Below are 24,267 nucleotides of genomic sequence, written 5' to 3' on the forward strand. Positions count from 1 at the left end.
AGCCCTCCACTACGGCACCTCTTTCTTCCTGTCTTCTTTCACTCCCTCCTTTAGGGTTCGGGTGTCCGCCGATATATGAAACAGGTACTGCGCCATTTCCTTTCCCCCCAAACCAATTATTATTATTATTATTATTATTATTATTATTATTATTATTATTATTATTATTATTATTATTATTATTATTATTATTATTATTATTATTATTATTTTTATTATTATTATTATTATTATTATTATTATTATTATTATTAGATAGTTTGAAACGCCCGGCATATGAAGTGCGTATTTGCGAAGGCTACGTACTATCGCGATCAAAATCTTACGGGACGCGTGTTCCCGGAAAGAAAAAAAAGTTGATTGTAGCTCTGCCTCGGGACCCACTCACGTGGTACTGGTGCCAGCGGATAGAGTATGCACGTCCCCTCATGCATTGCCACGCTTCAGGCGACTGGGTTGCGTGTCTGCCGAAATAATTTTTTTTCCCGCGCACCCTGCGTCCTGTAACCTCTTGACCCAAATATAGGTATACAAACATAGACATATACTCGGTGTTCCGCCGAAGATGTTCCACAACTTTTTAAAATATGTTTTTTGAGTTAGAAAAGCGCTTTTCTCGGCATCACATTGTCGACTGTGTAGCGCGTCAGAATACAGCTAAGACGTGCAAACTAGTAGGCTGGGTAACTAATATTTAACAGCTAACTTTTTAACTATATTACCATTAGTGTCCTTAATTATTGAGAGGCGTAGAGCCCACCGTCAGTAATATCGATATCAGTTTTTAGAATTTATAAAACGTAGATACGCTCGGCTCTGTTGCCCAACAAATTCTGACTACATCGCGCCAAAATACATGCGCTTTCGAGAAGCTTGCACGCAAAGCAACCCCTTCAGTGCACGTAACTCGCCGAAATAGACAAAATTTGTGGGGGTCACAGAGCCAAGGGTAACCGCGTTTTTGAAATTCTAAAAAAAATGTTTGAATATTATGGTGGGCTGCACGCCTGTCATTAAATAAGGAGACTAACAGTAATAATTAAAAGCTAACTACTCGATATTAGTTGTTTTGCCTACTAGTTAGCCCGTCTGAGCTGTATTCTGATGGACTACATCGCTGACAATGGCATTCCAAAAAAAAGAGCTCTTGTAACTAAAAAAGACTATTTTTAAAAATTGCGGAACATCTTAGGCGAAACACCCGGTATATACGCGTTAATTATGAGACTAAGCTCTACACTTGAGCATTCTATTTCTTCAGAACAATTGAAAGTAATCAGATCCTGCGTCGTCACTTCACCAATTTGTTCAGCGTTGAAGGCTACTTTTAGCCGAGGAGCTCGCAGCTTAGTGGATGACTTTCTACTGCGCGTTACTACGATGGACATGAAGACGTCAAGCATAGTGCCATGAATTCTTGAACCACACGTGAAGCGGTCGTATATAGGAGGTCGTAAGTTGCAGTGGGTGCTCTCATAATGTAAAATGTGTGAGCGGAGGTTTTGTTAATTTTGGTATGCTGGAAACTGTAAGTCGTGAAATGGCACGTGGGCTATGATGGACGCCAAAGCGAAGGACTCCGGATTAATCTAGACCGCCTGGTGGTTCCTTACCGTGCGCTGACATCGCACAGCGCACACGGCCGTTTTTTACATTTCGCCTCCATCGAAAAGCTACCGCCGTTTTTATATGCTAGACGAACGAGACTACCATTTTTGCGACAACTTCTCAACGGCCCTATACGAATCGTACTGTCAAGCACCAGACGCAGCAGTGTGAGTGCTTCGTAGTTTTCATTTCCTACGTTCTGCTTTTTTTTTCTCACTAATTCTTGGCACGCTGAAACTGAGAGACGCAAATTGAAGCCTGTTTACCTATATATACGTGGTAGCGCAAGACAACAAGGATGACGGACTAGAAGACGAGACGAGTGCTACTTACGGCGCTATTTAAGCCGTTTACGCTATTTATGACGGGGCCTATTTATTTGACGACAGAATTTCGGCAAGGGGAGACGAAAGCCAATCTCGCCAACTATCCGGGCAGCTGGCTGGCTTCGACGCGGCCAAACGCAGTGTGTTCAGGATGTCTGCGACTACGATATCTTCGACGGCAGGGTTGCTGCGGCAGCAACCCTGTTTAGCGACTCTCTCGCTGGTGACGCCGTGCGTCAACGCCCTCTTCTGACCTCTTGCTGGCTCCGCTCTCATTCGTTACTCGTGCAGCTCCTCAAGAGGCACGTTTCATCCGTCTCTTCCGCGTCGGTACACATCGATCACTGCGCAGTAGTGGAATGGGCTCTTGCTACGGGGGGCACAGTAACGGGATCCACTCGAACTCAAACTCCTCCGAGTGCCATCCCACTCTCCTATACAGGCCTATATCAGCCGCTTAGCTTCGTGAAGAGTTAGGTGCAGTATACTATCGTTACTTCGAACTCGCTTAATTCGAACTTCATGTTTGTTAGGACTCATCTCCTGGTCCCGTTCACATTAAGTAAATTAAAAAGGTTTCGCTTAATTCGAACTCCCCAAAATTAAAACCAATTTTTGCTCCCTTCCGAGTCTGTATTACCGACGATTGACAGTAGTTGTTAGGAAATAATACTTCCTCGAATCCCTTCAGATTTAAGCCGTGTTTCCAAACACAAACGTAATTTGGTTTACAACATGGAACACCGGGCTGTGCGCGTAAGATCCAAAAACTATTAAGAGGTTTGACGAGAGTCCAGCGCTAAGCTTTTAACAGAGAGCATCCCATTTATGCGCTCAGTGGTATACGTTTAACGTATATATGAAACATGTCGCAACGTGAGCGCATTTATAGGAGGTGTTAAAGCGAGGACTGACAAAAAAAATAGTTTGCGGCAGCAAATTATACATGGGCGGCAGATGTTACAGAAAGCGTGACATGCAGTAATAGTGAAAGAAAACAACTAAATTCACTAATTAGGTTTTCGAATGCTATAATTGCGGAACTGCAGCCAGTGAACGGTCAACAGCTATATAAATTACGAAGAATCTTCGAAATCATGCATGATTCCGCCAGGTATACCAGTCCTCAAAATGAAACTCAAAGTGCAATGACGACCGCGCGATTGCACTTCGAGCCACGTGGCCAGCCAATGTAATGTAGCCCAGTTTGTGGATGAATGGCTTGGCGCACGCGTTTGTACTAGTATTTTTTAATATACTGGCATACCAACACGTTCCTTAAAGCCAATATTAATAATTACTTTTGAATCTTCGACACTACATCTTTATTGATTAAAGTCACTTTCTTTCTGATCGCCCTGTCGCTAATAACCAGTTCCCGAAATAACTATCACTTGATCTCAAATCCATAATCTGCAGGAAATTTTTGCCAACGTTCTCAGAAACTTTGCCCGGTAAAGTATGCTCAACCTGCGAACGGACCGGATCGCCATTTACGGCAAAGCGGGGCTCAGAGAGCGGCGTATACCATCGGTGCGTCATCACCCGTGTACTACAAAACGGCAACAAGCTACAGCGGCCGGTTACTGAACGAGAATTCCCGGGTCCAAACGGGAAATGTCTCGTTTTCGTGCTCGTCGTGGCCGAGCCGCGAACATTACCGTGTGCGGGCCCGCATACGCAGCATAACGACCGCGGCACGCGCGGCGCGCGGGCACCGCCGCAGCAGGTCGCGGAAGGCATTGCACACTGTCCATCCATTCGGACGGCCCAGATGTAGCGAGTGGACGCACCAGACGTTGCTGTGCTCGTCGGTGAAGATGCGCAGCAGGAAGCGCGTCTCGCAGTTGGGCGCACTGGTGCAGGGCAGCACGATGTAGTCGCCAGCGGGCAGCGTGAAGAAGGTGACCGTCTCGCGCGTTGTGGTGTGCACCGTCACGTCCAGGGGCCGGTGAGTGGCCACGAACTGCGTCGTCAGCCGCGTCAGGTTCGCCGGGATCTGCGGGAGGGTCGGAAGAAATTTGGAAGAGGCACTTGACACTGCCTACGTGTGGGAATGCGAAAGATTAATGTCCCTGGGTGCATTGACACACATACAACAGATGCACTGCGACACGCACTCGAGACGCGTTTATGCAAGTGGCATCATGAGCGCCATGAGCACTGTGACGCCCGGACTATGGGTCACAGGGAGAGGCGACCAACGGCAGAGCACCGAAAGAATTAGAAATTAAACGGATCGTTAAAAAAATACAGCCCCTTATATCCAAGCCCAGATTAGAATTCTATTCACTGGAATGGAACTGGAAGGCGGAGTGGCATGTTTTGTCTGAGCAAGCAAAGTGGCTCGATGCACGAACCTGCGAAGTCATATTCAGCGCAGTGTGTGAGAACAGTATGCGCCACCCAATTACAGGCGTTTACCCCATGCGTCGCAGTATGTCGATTACCGCACCCTCTTCCTGCTGCACTTGAAAGACGGAAGAGCTGCAGCAGAGCGAATTACAGCTTTTGGCGCAATGTACGATGCACATACTGCAGGTGGAAATAGGGCGCTATACAGGTACGCTCTGTGCCGAGGGCCTTAGGTAACTTGAGTCGAGAAGCCTAAAAAATAAACTGACTGATATTTTGCATGAGGAGGAAACTAAAGCGGTATGCCCGACGGTCTATGTCGTGCGGTGTGGATACGTTGACCCGCTGAATAATTATCAGGTTAAAATGGATTAACGAAGCAGTCAGTCACTGCATGAAGTGCGAGCTGATGCTCATCCGTACGATTCGGTACACACAAAGGACACAATTCCAAAAAAAAAAGACCCAAGTCTAAAGGGTATATAAGGGTACTGCTGCGAGCTAACTGGTTCAACACGACAAAATAACAGCGCGGACACAGCACGGTGACACAGGAACGACAGCGCCTGTATTGTCCACCTTGTGTTCCTTTCTCTCCAAATGGTATATTTTGCATACAACATAAATATCAACATAACATAACATAACATAACATAAATAACATACCATAAATAAACATAAATATGGCAGGTTCTCTCAGGTCATGAATAGCAGGTTGCCAATATCAGTCAAGAGAAAAGTGTACAACAGCTCTGTCTTACCGGTATACTCACCTACGGGACAGAAACGTGGAGGCTAACGAAAAGGGTTTAGCTTAAGCTAAGGACAACACAGCGAGCCATGGAAAGAAAAATGATAGGTGTAACGTTAAGAGATCGGAAGCGGGCAGAGTGGGTGAGGGAACAAACGCGGATTAATGACATCCTAGTCAAAATCAAGAGGAAGAAATTGGCTTGGGCAGAGCATGTACTGCGAACGCAAGATAACCGCTGGTGTTTAAGGGTAACGGAGTGGATTCCAAGAGAGAAGGCAAGCGTAGCTGGGGCGGCAGAAAGATAGGTGGGCGGATGAGATTCGGAAGTTTGCAGGCATAGGGTGGGCGCGGCTGGCAAAGGACAGGGTTAATTGGAGAGACATGGAAGAGGCCTTTATCCTTTTATCCTGCAGTGGGTGTAGTCAGGCTGCTGCCGATGATGATGATAAATATCACGACATTAAATATGATATGTTTTGGTTCATATATGTCGCCACTAACGCTAAATAGACAGACATACTCTGACGACGACGCAGTTCGAAGAATGAAACAATTTCATAAACGGCCTGTGCTTGACTTTTTGCATCTTGCGTATGCTTTTCGCCGACTTCGAATGTACACTTAAGGCAGCCCTGAAGCTGAACCCTTGATCTCCCGTTCTGACACCTTTCGGTCTTTAGGGGCGCCGTGAATTCTTCGTTATACGGTTGAGAAGCAACAACCTGTCGCCAGGTTACTTTTGGCAAAGAGGGTACGTTGCTATTTTCATCATCCCATTCATCTTTCTCATCTCTAGCGCGGTCTCCGTTCCCCGTACGGCTTCATGACAATATTCGGCCCCATCATCACCTCATCATTCTGACCACCTCCTGCTCGCTTCTCGCGTCAAACAGGTAGTTCCACTCTCGTCTCTTTTGCCGCCTCCGCGTCCGCATGCTGTTTAAATGAAACATTTGTAAAGGCCTGAAGGGGTGTATTGCGAAAGATTATCTTCCGATCAAAATGAAAGGGCGAGACGCACACATATAGTTCTGCGACGTATACACACACCAGACAAGTATGGAGAGAGCTCAGTTTTGCCTTTAAATAGGTCTTCTGACACCTCACAACTTGGCGAATATATTGTTTACGCTTTCAGGGAAGGGAAGTTCAGTGATTGACCCCAGCTATGCTAGTTTCATCCACGGCTCAACATTATGTGGCGGTAATTGCGTAGTGCCGGCAGTGCGCAAAAGGACATGTAAAAGTAGAAAACATGTCGCACCAGCGTCGGCTCTAATGCTCACAACCTTTCCAAGCAAATTCAATCAGAGTGCTTCAATAATCACTGGAACTTAAAGACTGCCATCACTTTGGCAATTCCATTATAAGGACCGCACGCGCGCTAATACAAGCAGTGAAAAGAAAAAAAGGAGTGGAGAGGGGATGAACACTCCAAAATGCTAGACAGACAGGCGCACAGCCGTTCTCGGTCTGAAGTCGATATATACGCTCAATCTGCGGAGAAATACCCGCGTGCTGTGCGATACCAAAGAAAGTTTAAAAAAATCCTATCTGGTCGATATTAATCCGCAGCCATGCACAACGGCAACTCTGTCTCCTTCCATCCCTCCCCTCACGAGGCGGTTCAGGCGTCCACCGTGAGTGAGGCGCTGTGATTACCGATTTTTGACTGCAGCAAGCAAACTCTTGATAACGGCTCCGCCTATTTACTCAAGGTAAAGCGGCTCGGAGGTACCGGGCACCACCGAGTGAATTTTGTTCGCAATGCACATCGCCATAAGCCATGCAAACAAGGGCCTTAAACCCCGCGTGTCACTGATGCGCGGGATAATGGTGCAGCCTGTGCTGATGGAGGGCTGGCCAAAAAGAAACAGCTCGGTGCACGCTCCTTGGGAAGCGCTCCAACAATTAACGACGAGCCAGGTTGCGTGCTCTATATAACAAGCTAGCTTTTGCCGTTTAGCGCGCCAAAGCCTCTCGCTCGTGACGCTGATGCAGCCTATACGAGCCGCACGGAGACGCCGGGCATTCAGTGGACACCGCACCGGAACGCAGCCTGTGCCGCGCACGCAAGGCGCGATCGAGTGCGGGAGCCTGCGTATAGCGTTGCACGCGATCGCCTCTCCATGTCCGGTCCCAGCGTATACCGCGCATTTGCGTGCGCGACAGGCGTTTACGACGTGGCGGCCCGAAGCTCAAGGTTACGTGCACGCGACACGCTCAGAACGGGATGGCTTTCCCTTTGCGCTGCAGAGGCTAGATCACGCGAACGTGCGGCGTTTTCGGCGACCATGAACCGCACAGCGAGACGAACAGTAAATGCTTTGTTGTCGGCGGATGTGCTTGTGTGCTTTCCTGGGTGTAAGCAGAGGTCCCAGGGAGCGGAGGGGACTCTACAGTTGCGTGGCGCATAACGTTCTATAAGACTGCAGTTCTTCGTATATATGAATGGCAGGCCGTTGTGCGCCCTTTTCGCGTGGAATTCGTTGCTCCGTTTCGTTATTTCCATCGCTTCGAGTGAAACAAGATGAGGCCTTGATTTCGGAACCGCATTGCAGTAAAGGAGAAAGTTTCCACCAAGTTCCATTCGTACTGAGACGTTGCCGCCGAGTTTGAAAGGATGTCCCGGTACTGCATCCTAGAACACAAGAACGGGAACATTATACAGCTTCTGAAAGCTGCGCGCGCGGAAAAGAAACCCGTTGTATCGCCGAGTTCACACGTGGAGCTATGTATCAGTAAGGTTGCCTGTCAGCGCTCTAACTCCTCGCACGGAAGTGGTCATTGAAAGTGCGCCGCACTGAACTGAGCTGCGTAATAAGGCCTCAGTGTCCCCCGCCGGAAATCACCTTTGGTCATGGTGGTATTTTCGTCATGACACTTTTAACTGGAAGCGAAAAAGGGGGCCTCAGAGCGCAGGCGCAGAAATAGTGAAAAATATAGCCAAGCTTGCCCGCTAGTTTATGGGAAACCACCAAGCTGGACTGGAATTCAAATGAGGGATTAATTCATCACTCAGTGCCGAACGTTTATTACCAATTGGACACGTTTTTGTAATATGATGTGAAGGAGCCGGCAATGATATAGGCTTAGGGGCAGGTCATCACACCACTAGCTATGAAATATTTCGCTGTACAATGTAACGGAGCACAGCCTTGTAAATTTGTTACTTTCACGCACGACGGACAGAGAAACATGACGCTCAACCACTCATGAGGCATATTGTAGAAATGCCGCTGTAAACTCGCGGGGCCATCTTTGTCCAATACGGCTCGCCATTTCACCTTGCGCGCGACCAGTTTTCCTTTCGTGCTGCGCCCGTTCGGTGTATACGTGTTCATTTTTGATAGGCTGTGCGCTTACAGCCTTACTAGATAGATAGATAAAGAGTAGGAGGAAAAGGCAGGGATGTTAACCAGAAAGGGGTTCCGGTTGGCTACCCTGCACTGGGGAAGAGGGATGAGGGGACTAAAAGGAGGAAGAGAGAAGGGAAAAAGGCATAACACACACACGCACAACGCTGTCACAATTTGTCACTCAATCCAGTCGCTCTCAAGTAGGCAAAGAGTGTCCTGTATGCCTTGAGGGCAGTCGAATGCTGTGGCCACGGACCGAGGATCTTTTGCTCTGTTAATGGGCGAGGATCGAGGCGGTCCAGGGCACAACACAGCGTATGTCTCGCACTCGTAAATGCAGGGCACTCACAGAGAAGATGAGCGATGGTCTCCTCACAACCGCAGCTTTCACAGGCAGGACTGTCGGCCATCCCCATTCGGAAAGCATAGTAATTGGTAAATGCAACACTGATCCATAAACGGCATAACAATGTTGCGTCGCGTATACGTATACGTATATCTCGTCGCTAAGGCGGGCAGAGATGGACGGCTTAAACATTTGTTCAGTTTGCATACGCAACAGCTGCGTTTAGAAGAATTGCAAGAATTGCGTTTCGAAGACTGCAAGGGCTGTATAGATGAAAAGGATGACAGCCTGCACGCGAGAAGAAAGAATGGAAAAATCTCCCGTTTGGGGGCCGAACAAAATAGCGCGTCTGTCATGCGCATGCGCAAAACACAAAGCACGCTTAAGGTCTTGGTTTTTCGTGTGACCTCCGGCGGAAAGCGTGGTACTTCGCCTCACTGTAAACAATTTCGGCGCTGCTGCTCAATCACTGTTTCCTACGTTCCGGACAAATGAATGGTTAGCGAGGCTTTTTGCTTTACCTCATTTTATCTCGTTCAGAAGGATTTAAAGATGCATGGGATATTACTGGATCCAAGACAGCTCGCTCTCTACATTTGATCAGCCTAATGATAGCGTCTAGTTGGACATCCGGAAAACATGAATAAGAACTGGCGAAGGATTCAAACAGGGAAGTTTCCGTGTTGTTGCTGCTGCTGGTGTCGTTTTTGTTGTTGTTTAGAAAACCACGCCTGAGTTATTCTTATGTGATTAGTTGAATAGGAATATTAATTACGCTCGTTCTTTTTTGCAGCATAATTCAGCATGAATAGCGGGAAATTCGCCAGTTTGCTTACTGAAAACTTCGCTGCGTTTAACCGGTGAGCCGCCGCAAACGGTGAATTCAATTCAGGCGTGGTATTTTCCGGTCAGCCCCTGTTCTTAAACTTGGTCACTTTTCTGCGCTTCTACATGCCCAAAATCATTTGTGCGCGACGAAGATTGGAGTCACAAAATTTCGGTCCCCTTTTTCTAAACTATCTGTTGTGTTGTGACAAAAGCTTTAAATCACAGCGCCTTATCCACCCCTGATAAATTTCATGTTTTTACAGAGTGTATGATTTTACGGACAACAAACCACCCACCTCTCGTTTCAACAAGAAAGCTGCTTCTCGCAAGGCCGCATGATGGCAAATTCATATTTTTTAATATAAAAATTCTGGAGACCATGGATTCCACTGCAGTTATCAAGGAAAGACGACAGCTGAGGCGCCGCTACAGTTTACGCTTTGTCTGCAGCAGGGCTTCCCAGCAGAGCTTTCGCGTGCCTCACCTCGTATATGGCGAAACCGACGGGGTGTAACGTCGGCCTCTTGCCGCCGTCTCGTAGGGCGTCTGTGACGTACTGCTGCGTCACGGAGACCACCATGTGACATTTGCTTGAGCTCGTCTTGGGAATTTGCACGTGAAACTGCGGATTGCAGCCCGTCGTTTCTGCATAGAAAACAATTTAAAAAAAGATGCGAAACATCTACCATACCAGAAAATATACAGAAAGTATAGCTCGTGTGGAACTTTCGCTGCACCGTATAATTGCTTCTGCTTACAACTATACATTGAAATTTATCGCCCGGAACCCCCTTCTGGTTAACATCCTTGCCTTTCCCTCCTCCTCTCTATCTATCTATCTATCTATCTATCTATCTATCTATCTATCTATCTATCTATCTATCTATCTATCTATCTATCTATCTATATATCTATCTATCTATCTATCTATCTATCTATCTATCTATCTATATCTATCTATCTATCTATCTATCTATCTATCTATCTATCTATCTATCTATCTATCTATCTATCTATCTATCTATCTATCTATCTGTCTGTCTGTCTGTCTGTCTGTCTGTCTGTCTGTCTGTCTGTCTGTCTGTCTATCTATCTATCTATCTATCTATCTATCTATCTATCTATCTATCTATCTATCTATCTATCTATCGTTCCCCTCACGTTCATCCGGAGGTGCTCCCGAAACAGCGTCTTATTTCTACCTTCCCGCTAAAATGTAAACCGTTTTCTAGCAAATATTTTTCTTTTATTTTATCGAAATAAACCGGTACTTATGACATACCACATCTAACTGTGTACCGAACTGATTGTGCAGTCTCAAACAGTTGTATGCCATCAAGAATGGATGCGCATATGACAGGTGCCCATGCAACCACGTTACTTGGCTTATAGAAAATCGCGAAGGAAAAGGCAAGTCCACCAAGGGTGCACGATGCCGGGTCGAATAAGCGCAGCTGGTCACGTATGCTTTCGCATTTCCTGCTCGATAGACTACAGACGCTGCCTAAAGCCTTTCTTTTTTCATTCAACCGAATTCGGCGCTCCTCAGCGCCTATCACAGTTAGCCGCGAACAGAAACCGTAAGATCGATGCAGCATGGAGGGCGCCACCCGAATTCGATCGTCACTACTTTCAAGGCTCAGAGACAAGGGACCCTACTCACGGACATCTCACAGCACCATCTAGTCTGTCCTTAAGGTCTGCGAATTCGCTTACAGCGGTATGGTTTCCCTGATGCCGTTATGAGAGAAGTAGCCTGGTGAGTCGAGAGGCCGCCACTGACCTGGGTGGTTGGGTCCTCCTCCGGCGTTGTAGCCCGCCCTCCAGCGACGCCTGGCCAGCACGGCGCGCCAGGGCTTCTTGCTGTGAAGCGCCGACTCCTGCATCCAGTCGTCCGGCCCAATGTGCACCAGGTCCAAGTGCGTGAAGTTCAACGTGAAGTCCTCAAAAGACATCCTGCGAAGGAGGAAAGCGACTCTACCTACGGCACTGAGCACGCGCTCGAAGTGAGCGCTCACCTCCAGCTCGCAAGTCCACGCTGTAGCGTGAGCGCCGTTGTGCGCGATTGTGCGCGTGCACAGACGCTATATACGTACGCAGCGCATCACAACAGGAGGAAGTTACTCCGGTATAGTTGTTTCCCTCAAATATAACATAAACGTTTGCGAACGTGTCAATCGGGTCCCTTGCTAGAAACTCGTACGTAAACATCTCTCTCTTTAGCATTGCCTTTAATGACAAAATTTCTTGGATCGCCAAAAAAAGATGATCATATCGATTGGAGCTACTCAGCCCTTCTAGGAGAAGAGCACGGGAAGAAGGAGAGAGCCAACGAGTGAAGGAGTGAAGTGCGATTTCTGTTTGGCACTTGAGCGAAAAGGACCCAGCGGATGGAACAAAAGCTCGTGCGAGAAAAGTCGAGCAGTTTGGCGAAAGTGCGCATGCGGGTGAACTGTGCTCTGGGCGCACAGGCAGTGAGTGAGGGAGGAGACCAACCAGAACTCTCCGTCGGAGGGCGGCTGGCGCAGTCCGAGCAGCTGCCGGTCCCTCTCGGAGAGGCTGTCCCACTCCCAGGAGCGGTCGCTCCAGGGCCCGTTCCACTCGCCGCGGCCCCACGGGTTGCGCAGCCGGATGAGCGTCACCTCGCCCTGCTTGACGCGCACCTGCGCACGCAGCGCACCGCCACTGATTCGCGGCGACGCTTTGGCCGGGCACGAGAGCGTTCTCATTGTCTCAAGCATCTCGGACCAGAGATGCCGAGACAATGCCGGCTTCGCTGCAGACTCGTTCGGCTAAACTCCGCGTTTAACGCAACAAGGTCGCAACGACGCCCTTAGATGCACTGCAGAGAAAACCGCGTTCAGACGCATGCACAGAAATCAAGCATAGTCCCGCGGATGGATCGCTCTAAATACGAATAAGCGTATGTGGGAGTAAAAATGGGGTGAGCTGTCCTCTAGCGCACCCTCTTTTATAAAAGTCAGCGCGCTAGAGGGCAGCTTACTCCATTTTTACTCCTTTCTGTTTAGGGTGACATCTCGGTATCTATAGAGTTGGCGATGGCATGCAGTAACGTTAAAAAATATGTAAAAAATTATTAAAACGGCCTACCCGAGTATACGTCAAACGGAGTGGGTAGGAATGCAGCAAGAAAAGCAGAATTAAGTGCTTTGGTTTTAAGAAACGGCACTTCGAGAGCAGGGTAAGGTGCCACGGGATGTTAAGATGTTTCCCAATCTTCCGGGCTACCGCTTCTGATCCGCACGAATGTCGTCGCATATAACTGACTGGTGTTATTCATGGCCAATATAAGCCAAGCCGTAATAAAGGGCCCAGGGTTAAGTTGGACCACCCACAGTCTTTTAACGTGCACCTAAACCTCTGCACGCGGGCATTTTTGTACCTTCCCGTCATTGAAATTCAGCCGCCGTGGGCAGGTTCTAACGTGCGACCTTGAGAACAGGAGGTGAACGCTACAGCCCCTGAGCCTCCACGGCGAATTGCAAACAAAGTCGTACGTGTGGAAGGAGGCGGCATAGAGTCAGGTGGAGGGAGGATCGGGCTAAGAAATTGGTTGGAATAGGGTGGCCGCAGCTGGCGCAATATATAGGAAGAATTAAAGAGATCGATGGAAGAGGCCTTTGTCCAGCAGTTGGTGTAACTGAGTTGCTGCTGCTGATGATTATGAAGATGAATATAACATAAAATTTGGCAACGGGTTATTAAAAGGCTCGTTACAAAGTGCCTCTTGTGAGATAGCTTTCTTTTTAGAAATAGCAAAGAACTGACCTGAACGGTGGAATGTGCATTTAAAAGCGGGTGCGCTTGTATGTTCACAGCGACCTGTCCTCGTGTTTCTCTGTAAGGATCCAGACTGTATGCTTATTTGGGAAAAGTGGCCTCCTGCAAAGTATCTTCTAGGCATAATTTTTAAAAGCGCAGTGATTTCTTGGGATAGTTTCCCGCGTTTTTAGCGGCACGCCTGAGCCGCACAGATGCGGATAACTAAAAATGAGGAGGATAAGAAGGAGGAGGGGGTTCCGAGGAGAGGGAAGGCGCGGTAACTGTCTCACTCTGCGTGGTCACCACACAGCCGCGAAGTGAGGAAAAGGATGAAAACGTTGAAGTGGGATTTAAAATGAATATACATGCAAAGACCAAGCATGGTATATAGGGCGTGCGACACCCAACGCGTGCTTGAGTCCTTGGTGTCGCAGCCCACCAGTGCCATCCAAATTGCACTAATGCCATCCATATTGCCAACAGACTCCGAAGGAGCGAAAAGATGAGGTTAAAGTATAAATAAAGCCAGGGACTAAATTCGAACGGCCGATTTTCCCCCGAATGGATCAGCCGAGGGAAGCCGCCTGAATTGAAAACATTGCGCATTAGAATTTTATTAAAGTTTTCTTTTAGGAGGCCACTTTGACGCTTTCATTTAGAATGGCACTAACCATATCACTATTACCGAACACCGAGCGGATGCTTGGAGCACATGCAGTTGCGTATGAACGAAATTCTATTGCACCACCGTCTCTCGCAGCGCAGATAGCGGACCCACTGATCGCTTTCTAAACAAAATAGACACACGTTTAAGAGCGCTATTCGTGGCTGCTCACCGCGTATTATAAGATGCTGGTAGTTTAATACTGACCTTTGCTATTCCCGTCACGCTGTAAGCATGCTGCGTGTATAAGCCATTATTTAGTCTCGCCGGGCTCTTGTGATGATCCTACAAGGAGAGAAAAAAAAAGGTGAAATAGGCCTGTCACATCTCTTGCAGCGTAATCATCGACTGAATTTTCGCAGGAAAGGTATTGCACTACCGGCTGTTACAGTCTCTAAATCCCCTGTGTCCATCAGTTTCGTCTCCGCAAATGTGACAGAGCACCCGGTCACCAGGTAGTTCCTCTTTGCTCTAACATATACCAGGTGTGTCAGAGAAACCCGCCCCTAATTTATCAAAAAAAGGCTTTTAGAAATTTTTAGGCCGCCGTCAGTAAAAGCCATACCAGTTTTTATAATTTCGAAAACTCAATTACCCTCGGCGATGTGGCTCGACAAATTTTGGCCATTAACGAGCTCGCACATTTCTTCACACAACGTACAACAAATTATAAGAACAGAATGCCATTTTATTTCACATGGGCTATGTACTAACCCTTTACGGAACAGTAATGTATGGAACGGCGGTTGAAGTCCGAGTGTAGACCTTCTCACATTTGCCTTTTTGGGCGCAGCCATATTTCCACTGGGCTGTGCCACGAGCGTTCTGATTGGCCGATTTTATACAGGTATCTACTGCGCATGCGCAGCGCAGTACAGCACGCACGCGCGCTCATTAAAGCTGCAAACGGTGGAAAGGTCTATAAGCGCCAAACGAAGTTGGTGATACGTTAACATTTCTACAATAGCGCGTTCAGTTTTTCGCCTTTTCTGAACTCATCTGGTGGGTATAAATATCAGTAAATTTGGTTTTCTTGCAACCAGAAACAGCCTCCATTGCTTCCCATAAAACATTATCGGTGAAATTACTAACAGGGGCATTTCATGTTATATATAATCCGCGCTGTCGAGTAAATATTAAGGGCCGAGTTCACGAGTTATTTCTCTCTAATGGAAGTTTGGAATAGCCTTCGTATTCGTCGGTACTGGAATTGATGTGCATATAGAACCAGTGCAATGAATGCTATACTTAAAAGGCTGCAATCACATGCAATCATCATCTTTTCGTCGTCGCGTGGGTTGCGCTGCAAATAATTGTCTTATACACGAAAAGTAGCTTACGCAAACGCAGTTGTGATTGGTCGTAATTTTGTATTGCACACTGTACCTACCAGTCAAGCGTTGTTGTCATGGCTGTTGCAGACTTGTCTACAATGGCGTTTGGATACAGCGTGTATAAAAGAAAACGACCTGCCACGATCTTATGCTCTGTACCTGCGCCATCAGTGTTTGACTTAGTGAAGATAGCGCCCGAAGCAAAACGTATACGTCACTTCCTCGGCATCATCTATGAGTGTGTAAGATTGCCTAATCCTACGGAACGCGGTATTATAGTGCGGTGGGTCGTGTAAAGCATTCTGATTGTTCAGTACATTAGTGAAGATGAATTAGCAAAGCGTCCCCAAGGAATGTGCGAAAATTTTTAAGCTACCAAGCACGATATAAAAACCTCAGTGTCAGTTTCCTATTGGATACTATAATTTATCAAAGAAAACTTTTTTAGTTCGAAAGAACCGACGGAGACGACGGAAATATTCGACGACGATCGTGATGGCAGATTGCATGTCACTGCTTCAAGTTACCGCAGAGCCCTTGTTCGCAACATCTTTTGTTAAGCTGATCTCATCCCACGCTCAACAATTCTAATTTAATCTGGATCGTTAGAGTCCCTTGTATAGCATGCAATTTCTGGAACGGTGACGTTGAAAAAAAAAAATATCCCACACCGTGCCTTTGGGAAGACGTTTGTTTCTTGACACTTTATTTGTGTGCACATACGAAGCTTTCAAAGCCAGAGGAAAGCAAGGCGTTGCATGGTTCAGGCAAGGTAGGCTCTAAGGCCAACCAGCGCGTTTGCTTCCCCTCACCGGTATGATGCAAGCAGCCATGAGCGTGGAGCGAGGCACGGCGCTGGAGACCATGGAGAAGGCCATGGGCGGATCCACGTGCGCCATGCGGAAGGTCTGCGCCACGCCACCCGTCAGATCCTGTAGGGCGCGCCCCGTGTGGCCCAGTTGCAGCTGGTCGTAGCCGCCGTAGAACCTGCGACGCGCGCCCAGCCGTTAGCGCCCGCCAGATGCGCCAAAAGTTGCCAGCCTGCTGCAAAGCCTGATTTTGCGTCATCGGCAGTGGTGCTTCTGGGCCCGCTTTTTCTCGCGTTGTCTTATCCCGGCGCCTCCAGCTACAAGCAACTTCACAACTTCCGTTGCTATACCACATCCCGCCATTTTATTGCACAGGTGGTACGCGCCTTTCTTCTCAGCTACCCACACATTTTTGTTTTAATCAGTACTATTAGATACGCACCCCTGAAAGTCGACTCGTACATTTTGGCGTGCGCCGAGAAGCTCACCACGACGAAGTTTTTCATGAACGGGTTACTGTACAGCGCTTAGAAGCGGGTTCACCTGTTCAAGTCTACTTTCCACCTTGCTGAACGCAAACGGTGCGACGGAATACGCAGGGGTGACGGGCCCTTCTCATTCATACACAAAGAATATCGTAGATTAGGGAAAGCGATGTTCCGTGTGCGGGTTACGAGTGCGGGCGTGGCATAAAATGATCGAATAGAGGCTACAGCATCCCACAGCGAGCGCATAAACACGATGTGGAGGCGAGTGCGTACTTGGCGTAGGCCTTCTCGAGCAACGCCGCCCAGAACTCGCTGGGGTCGGCCGAGTGCATGTAGAAGAGGCGGCCGCGGTGCGTGGGCAGCCGGTCGTCCACGAGCAGCTCGTGCCATTCGCCGAAGCGCCAGAAGCGGAACCGGAACAGGCCGCAGTAGCCCGGCCCGAAGCCCTGGTCGGACGGCACCACGCGGTCCAGGAACCGGGGCGTACTCGTCAGGCACGAGATGGCCGACAGCAGCCAGCGATCACCTGCGTATGCACACGCACGCCCGGGTGGTCAGAGTCGGGGCGAAACGGTGGCCGGCTGTAGACGGGACCAATCTCGAAAACAGCCCCAACATTCATGGGCGCGCCCTGATTGTTAAGGGGGCGTGCACCTTTGCCGCAGCGATGACCGAACACATTTTTTATACTTATTTCTACTTCGTTATTTTAATGAGATCGAATTAATAGCAGCAATGCTGCGGAGTAAAGATCACGCCTAGAACTTAACCAGTATTCAAGCTCTGTTTCTAGCGCAAGAGTTGCTCTAATAGCATGTATACCTCATAGGACACTTACGTGTTCGCATTTTGTACTGTTGTATCTGTACTCGCCCAGACACAGAGAATAGCCAGAAGCTAGTTCGCGGGAAGACTAAGCCTATACCATGTGGGTGGTGAATACGAGATTGAATGACGTTAACGTTTTTACTCGCCACACAAAATTATCAGTCTGCTCATACGTTTCCAGTCCGCCTGTCGTCAGAGAGGGAAGAATCAGCGCAGCTACCGGCAAAGTGTGAACAAGGTGAGACGTCTCGTCAGCAGGCGACGTTCACATAATACTGACGCTCTCATTTTCTAAGTCACCTAAGTGTTTGCTTCTAATTTCCTGCTCTAGAAAAAAAGAAGGCAAAAATCAAGAGGCATTCTGAAGAACTTTCAGCGCCGATCTAAGCTATTGGGGGATGCCCTCTACTCTTTTGTCTGGCCGTGGAACCTTCGGCTCCATCGGCACGCTGGACATGTTTCGTATTGTTCAACAGTCAGCAGGATGACTGAGATTCGACGCCGTCGGACCAATCTGGTTTTTGTTGAAAACGGTGATTTATTTGTACTTCTTGGTCTTTTTTTTTTTTTGCTAAGGTTAGAGGAGCGAGTAAAGCCAACGTCCTCCTCCGTGTCCAGGAACTCGATCGACCCGGCCTGCCCCGCGTTGGCGGAGGCCCGTGCTATGCCGCGATTCTTGCGTCGGTCAACTCTTGGCTCCCTTCCGGCTGACGATGTGTAAACACATCGGGAGGGCAAAAGCCGGGTCTCGCTGGCCGCCCACTGATTCACCGTTCAAGGGCACCACCTGCCAAGCATACTCCCTGCGCATACTCTCGCCGCGTCCGCGCGCCCCATCTGGGTTACGCGCTGCTTGCGGGAGTGTTTGCTTCGGACTTTTCCTTCGGAGCTGGCCGCGACCTCTCCCCAACCGCTTTTCTTGCTTTCCGTGCCGGTGACCTCGACCATCGCAGCTCCGCCGTACGCTCGTCCGGCGGAACTGATGAACTCGAGCGCTTTCGCGCGCTTCACGCTGACTGCTTGCTTCACGCTGTGCTACTTGCTCTTGTCTCGCGTGACGGTACACGCGAAAGGGCGCGGCGCGGCGGCGTTGCACAAGGCGACAGGCGCCGGCTTCCGTGAGGCGGCCTTCTCATCCTGCCGCTCTGTTAACCCGCACAAGAACACGACATAGAACGCGAACAGAAGGAGATATTAAAAATCAACAGTGCAAAAGTGGCCGTGTAAATGTAGTAGCCGCACCGTAACACGTTTGGGTAGCGTCCCGCAAGGTTATGTTCGAGAGACCGTGGTTGCGCTAATGGCCAAAAATATTAGAGGGGACACTAAAGATACGCCTTAAGGGTATGACAAGATAGCGTTAAGTCCTCGTACCCCTCCTGGAGCGATGGTGCCGCAGTTAAGCGATGCGTCACTGCCCTGCGATGGCAGGTGCTGCCAGCGGTGGGCCTCGTGCGGCCCAGGTTGCTCTTCCCGAGCGACCAATCATTAATTTAACTGCCACCTGCCACGGTGATCAGTTTACTCACAATCCGGTGGGCAGGATGTGATGACGTCGCAAGGTCACGTGACCTGGGTAGCCCACCCAGGTTGCTTCTCTGGAATTTTTTCGTTCACGACGCCAACGACGTCGATGTCGGATTGTCTGCAGAACGGGAGCCTTAACGCTATCCCGTTAAAAGATTAAAAAAATGGCTTTTCTTTAGGTCAGCCGTTTGACATCTCGAACTGCGCTGTGGTCTAAAGAAACTTTTCACCCTGTCCATGTTAGCCGCTATATCGCGCACGAGTATCGTAACAAGCGAGACTGACAAGAGTAACAAGACTCCGTGTTTATGTCGCTATAGTCTTTTCCTGCTCGCTGTTACAAAAATGGCTTTGTGCTTAAATTAAAACCCTATTGAAATTGCACAATGCATCCTTATAAGAATAAATTCATTCTTTAATAACTTTTTGTATTGAATCTGAATAACAAATTTACCGCCGCGTTTCACTTTAATCGTCCAATGCCCGAATTATGCAGAAATCATGAGAAAAACTCGCTGGACGATTACAATTCTCGGTAATGCGAAGTTTCAGCGACAGTAGTTGAGGCATTTTCATTTCGCGATATACCGAGGTAAACAATTTGAGAGCGGCATGCGCATATGCACAGTTATCGACAACTCTTTTCACTTTTAAGGCACTCTCTTTTCAAGTAGCACTTCTCTCTGAGTCCTTGAGAGCCAAGAAGGAAGCCTTGTGATCTGAGAAGTGGCGTGAGATGTGTTCGAGTTGCTGGACCAAGGTCCGATCCTGAGAGGAGGGGTCCATGCATATGCTTCGGCTGGTCGCCACTGCAAAGGGGCCACTGGATCCTGGCGTCGGCGGCGCTGAGCATCTGCTCGGGCGGCGCCTTTAGCAGCCGCGGCAGGCGAGGTACAACTGTACCAGCTGCTTCGCTCATTGCACAAAAAAAAAAAACACCTGAGAATATTTCTGTCATACCGGCGTTGGTTGAGCGGTTGTACGCGCACGCCGTGTAAGCTGACTGGCGAGAGCCGTGCCTTCCTCCTTCCACGCTAGCCGCGCGTAAATAGACACCCCCCGCGGGGGCGGTAACCACACTCCGGTTACAACGGCCCTCAACACCGACGATCAACCCACGGAACGGACGCTTAACAGCTGTGCTCTAAAAAGTTATTACATCTACATTATGCTAACTAATGTACCCCCACTCAGAAGCCAATATCAAAAATTTGTTAGCGCTCCTAAAATCTGAGAAATTGTTATGCCTCCAATTAGCAACTATAGCATTTGTTCCATTTTGTGCTAGTCCGAGCTGTGTCAAAGACAAACTCGAAGGTCTCGAACCTACTCGAAGGCCCAGAGACAGTAGACTATTTTTTTTATCCAACAAATGTCCACCTGTTTTTCTCGCCGCACTTGTCAGGAAACGATAAAAGGAATCTTTTAACGCTGACCGGAAGGCGCAAATTCGCGACCCCTTTTCACTTCGCGCAGCATCCTCATAGTGAAGCCAAACATTCTGACCGGAAAGCGCTGGCTGCTGAGAAAGTGCTGACACCAAACTTTGTACGCAAGCTCCACGCTGTAACGAGTACACGGCGTACAAATATTATGTCGCGAATTCGGGGCACTGGTATTTAAAGGGTTAAACTCTATGCTGAGTGGTAGTTGAATGTTTATTGACCTGATTCAATACATTCTGTTAGAAAAACGTTTTTCCGTTTTGGAAAGCGCTAGCTGCATACAGGGAGAGGACACACGCACACACACGCGACAAATCGCTTCGTCGTGTTTGTCCTTTCTTTGTTTGCAGCTAGCGCTTTTCAAAACATACAGGCGATATACCAACTAGCCCCAGTAGTAGCTTTTCTGCTAATATCAAACCACTATAAAATTATTTATCTTTTAAAAGGCGAAAAAAAATATCCTAGCTGCGTGTAATTTTTTCTAACGTCTCTGAAACGTCACGAATAAACGCCAATGTAGTGCTTTCTTAAACATCTCCGACTACTTGCCGGGATAAAATGACGGGAAAAGTAATAGCTCTGCAATGGGTTTAATATAGGTTGATGCTGTTACTGTTGATAGAACAATTACTAAAATAAATTCTACAAATCCGATACCTACGGGAGCTGCAGGAAGCGAACTTCGAGTCAGCCACTTTGCAGCAACCGTATCTCACGGACGCCTGCAAACAAATACTAGACTCCTACCGAATGAGAGCAAATGAGACCCACCTAGTTCTCCTTGCTCGACGTCAAACCGCGAGGACCCTTCCGAGATAAACTTTGGTCTGGCACATATTTCCTGAAAAAATGCAGAGAAAAACAAATATAGAAAAAAATGGCGACTGCTCCACAGGTGGCATTAGTTCGCTCCTCGGTAAACAATAATAATAATAATAATTGTAGCAAAAAAAAAATCAGAAATGGCCACGTTGTTGTCTTTGCCGCGCCTGGACGACTGCCGCGCTTTACTTTGCATCTGTATTTCAGTATTTACTGGTTAGGTTTTCTGTATGCTCCACGTGACTGAATCACAGAGCCGCTCGCAAAGTCGATTTTTCTTCTAGATAGCGACCAGCCAGCCGACACCCGCGCCACTTGTCTTCCCACCCTAGAACGGTGACATCGAGGATGTGCCGTGTATGCGTTACTGCATACTGACTATAGACGCCGCTTGCTCCAGGCGAGTAGGGCAGCTGAGAAAGACGCCTTTCTTAACTTGCTCTTTTCCTTTCTTTTCCTTTTTCTTTAAATTTAAATAAGCTGTGTTAAAGAGCTGCGCAAAATGAGGTCGGTTGGACAAATCGTTATTTCTCGATGCCAATGGGCGTCCAGGCAGACCTTACGGAATGGTTCCTCCTGTTGATGGCGCATTCTACAGCCGCGCGGCGCAGTAACTCAGCGCTTGATTTGCATTTTACATCGTACTGATTCACTGCGTAAGCTTCAGGCGTATATAATAGACGAAAATAAAATATAAGAAGAAGGAAATAAAACGAGAGCAAACAACACGTATTGTCAATGTGTGGAGTTATGCAGTTCACAGTTACAAGAGAAAAAATCAAGAGGCGGCTTTAAATTCCTTAGCAGAATCTGTTTCAGCGCTGTGACGTTTTCACGTGATGTGCTTTATGCGATAAGTCGCGCTCGTACAATGGCAAGGTTTTCTGGTTGAGTTGGAGGCGCGGATGCACTGCTTACACCGCTATACTAGCTGGGCTATAATATAGGGTGGACTTGTGGGACGAAGACGGTGTCATGCCGCTTGAGCTCGTTTGTTCTTGCCTGCTGGCATACCTTTGGCGATGTTCTTTTCGGGGGACAGACCCGGAGACCAGTGAAGTACAGGTCAGCCGCACGACGGGCCAAATCGTTTTGGCCGCGGTCCTAGTGTCACGTGACGCAGCGGCAGCAAAGGAAGGGCCCGAAACAGTCTATATACCGAACTGGCCAGGCGACGGTATACTCACATAGGGCCTCATCCAGACGACCTGGGCGCTGGCGTACTTGTTCTTGGACGAGAGAGCGCGGTGCGACGGCGGGAACTCGGGGTCCTCGAACAGCGTGCCCCGGTCCCGGCATAGGCGCTTGAGGTAGGAGTATCCCGGCCCGTGGCCATTGGCCACGCCGCCCTCGGACACGCCCATGGCGCTGCTGCTGCTCAGGCGAACCGCCGGCGGCCCGCGCTGGCTGCGCCAAAAGTCGCCGTTGGAGTCATTTTCACGCGGCCAAAGAGCACTGGAACACGCTACACACACTGCACAGCTAAGTTGCTGTATTAAGCGCGCTTTTAATTGTCACCGCTCCTTAGTCAAAGAAGGTTATTTAAGAACAGAGCCCCGAAACGCACTTTCCTGCGACAGGGTGGGCAAGATGACACGCGCTGTGCCAGAAGGCGGCGGCGAGAGATGAAATCGGGACACCACGAAAACTGCCCGTCTTCATGGCTCTCGTTCTAACCACCAGCACGAATCAATCCACAAACATCTCGCTGGATTAGGGCACGCAGCGCCGGTCCTAGTCGCACTGGGACACAAGTTGTAGACGCACTGCCGGAGCGCCGGAATGGAGGTTTTTACAAAGAATTCTCCCTCTCTGTACCTGATGCGCGCGATGGTAAAAGGCTATTAACCGGTAAATGATGCCGAGTGTCTGGCATGTAAAAGCAGTAGTTATAATAATATCAAGAATGCTACGAAGAGGAAGCCACCGCTGTGACCCAGTGGTTATGGCGCTCGGCTGCTGACCCAAAAGACACGGGTTCGATCCCGGCCGCGGCGGTCGCACTTCGCTGGAGGCGAAATGCTAGAGGCTCGTGCACTGTACGACGTAAGTGCACGTTAAAGAACCCCAAGTGGTGGGAGTTATTCCGAGCCCTCCGCTATGGCGTCCCTTGGGACGTTAAAACCCATAAAACCAAAACGAAGAAGAAAGCTTAGACAGATACGATTGTGAAAAGTATTTTATCTTTAGCCATGCATGATCTAAGAAGTGCAAAAAAGTGCCTCCTGCTGCCCATTCAGCCTCCATACGGCTTTCGCTTCCCCAAGTTCGACGCACCAATCGTGAAACGTTAGATCCTATCCGAGATGCCGCCTCACATGTAGTACAGAGCGATTCTTACGGCGTATGGCTGCACGCTGGGCAAAAGCCGGGCAAAGCCTCGGGGAATAAATGGCGTGCCCCGGGCTGGTCAAGCGGAATACCTGGAGAGGAAAACGCGGCAGCAGTTAGCGGCGTGGAACGCATGCGGCCAAGGATGAGCTACTCATTCTCCCTACCCGTTGGGGCCCGGCGCACGCAGTGCTGTCACAGCCTGATACGCGGCAGACCCCCGTGCCCCAGAGTCCGTCGGCGGCGCTGTGGGCGGCGGACGCCCAGCTGCTGGGCCGATCGCGCGCGTGGGGCGGGTGGAAGGGGTATCCGATGATGCTCTCGGCCCCGCTGAAGACGAGTCGGCGCGTGGGAGGCGCGACGGCGGAAGTGCCCGCGTACACCCCCGCAGCCATCTTTGCCGCAGTCGGCGATGAAGCCGTGAAAAATACATGCATTCTTCGTACGCTCGCTTTTATCTGGGAGGGAAGCTGTATCGCGATACACCAGTGTAGGATGTGTGCGCAATGTTTCTTGCATGATGGCGTCACCTATGGAAATCACGCTGGATTCTTTTTTCCTGTAGCCGTCTTCTCATATCGGGAAGCCTTTGAGTGAGTGAGTGAGTGAGTGAGTGAGTGAGTGAGTGAGTGAGTGAGTGAGTGAGTGAGTGAGTGA

At 48.9% G+C, this 24,267-nt stretch overlaps 1 protein-coding gene across 12 annotated transcripts in view; it reads right to left on the bottom strand.

Moving 5' to 3' along the window:
- LOC144114946 (calpain-9-like) overlaps positions 1–24,267 on the bottom strand; it is a 57,829-nt gene that overhangs the window by 14,423 nt on the left and 19,139 nt on the right. For 2 of the 12 annotated variants that reach the window (XM_077649011.1, XM_077649009.1), the window contains exons 1-11: positions 23,778–23,835; positions 23,621–23,702; positions 22,467–22,686; positions 21,229–21,298; positions 16,928–17,180; positions 16,170–16,344; positions 14,231–14,308; positions 12,073–12,224; positions 11,360–11,532; positions 10,061–10,221; positions 3,728–3,933 (exon numbers count right to left, since the gene is read on the bottom strand). In XM_077649011.1, coding sequence (XP_077505137.1) covers positions 3,728–3,933; positions 10,061–10,221; positions 11,360–11,532; positions 12,073–12,224; positions 14,231–14,308; positions 16,170–16,344; positions 16,928–17,180; positions 21,229–21,298; positions 22,467–22,643 — 1,445 coding nt within the window. In that variant the 5' untranslated portion in view covers positions 22,644–22,686; positions 23,621–23,702; positions 23,778–23,835. Of the gene's footprint in view, positions 1–3,727; positions 3,934–10,060; positions 10,222–11,359; positions 11,533–12,072; positions 12,240–14,230; positions 14,309–16,169; positions 16,345–16,927; positions 17,181–21,228; positions 21,299–22,466; positions 22,735–23,243; positions 23,317–23,620; positions 24,040–24,267 lie in introns of those variants that run through there. The other 10 variants (XM_077649006.1, XM_077649008.1, XM_077649000.1 and 7 more) reach the window with 10 other exon arrangements.

Source organism: Amblyomma americanum, chromosome 1, assembly GCF_052857255.1.
Source record: "Amblyomma americanum isolate KBUSLIRL-KWMA chromosome 1, ASM5285725v1, whole genome shotgun sequence".
Taxonomy (NCBI): Eukaryota; Metazoa; Arthropoda; class Arachnida; order Ixodida; family Ixodidae; genus Amblyomma; species Amblyomma americanum.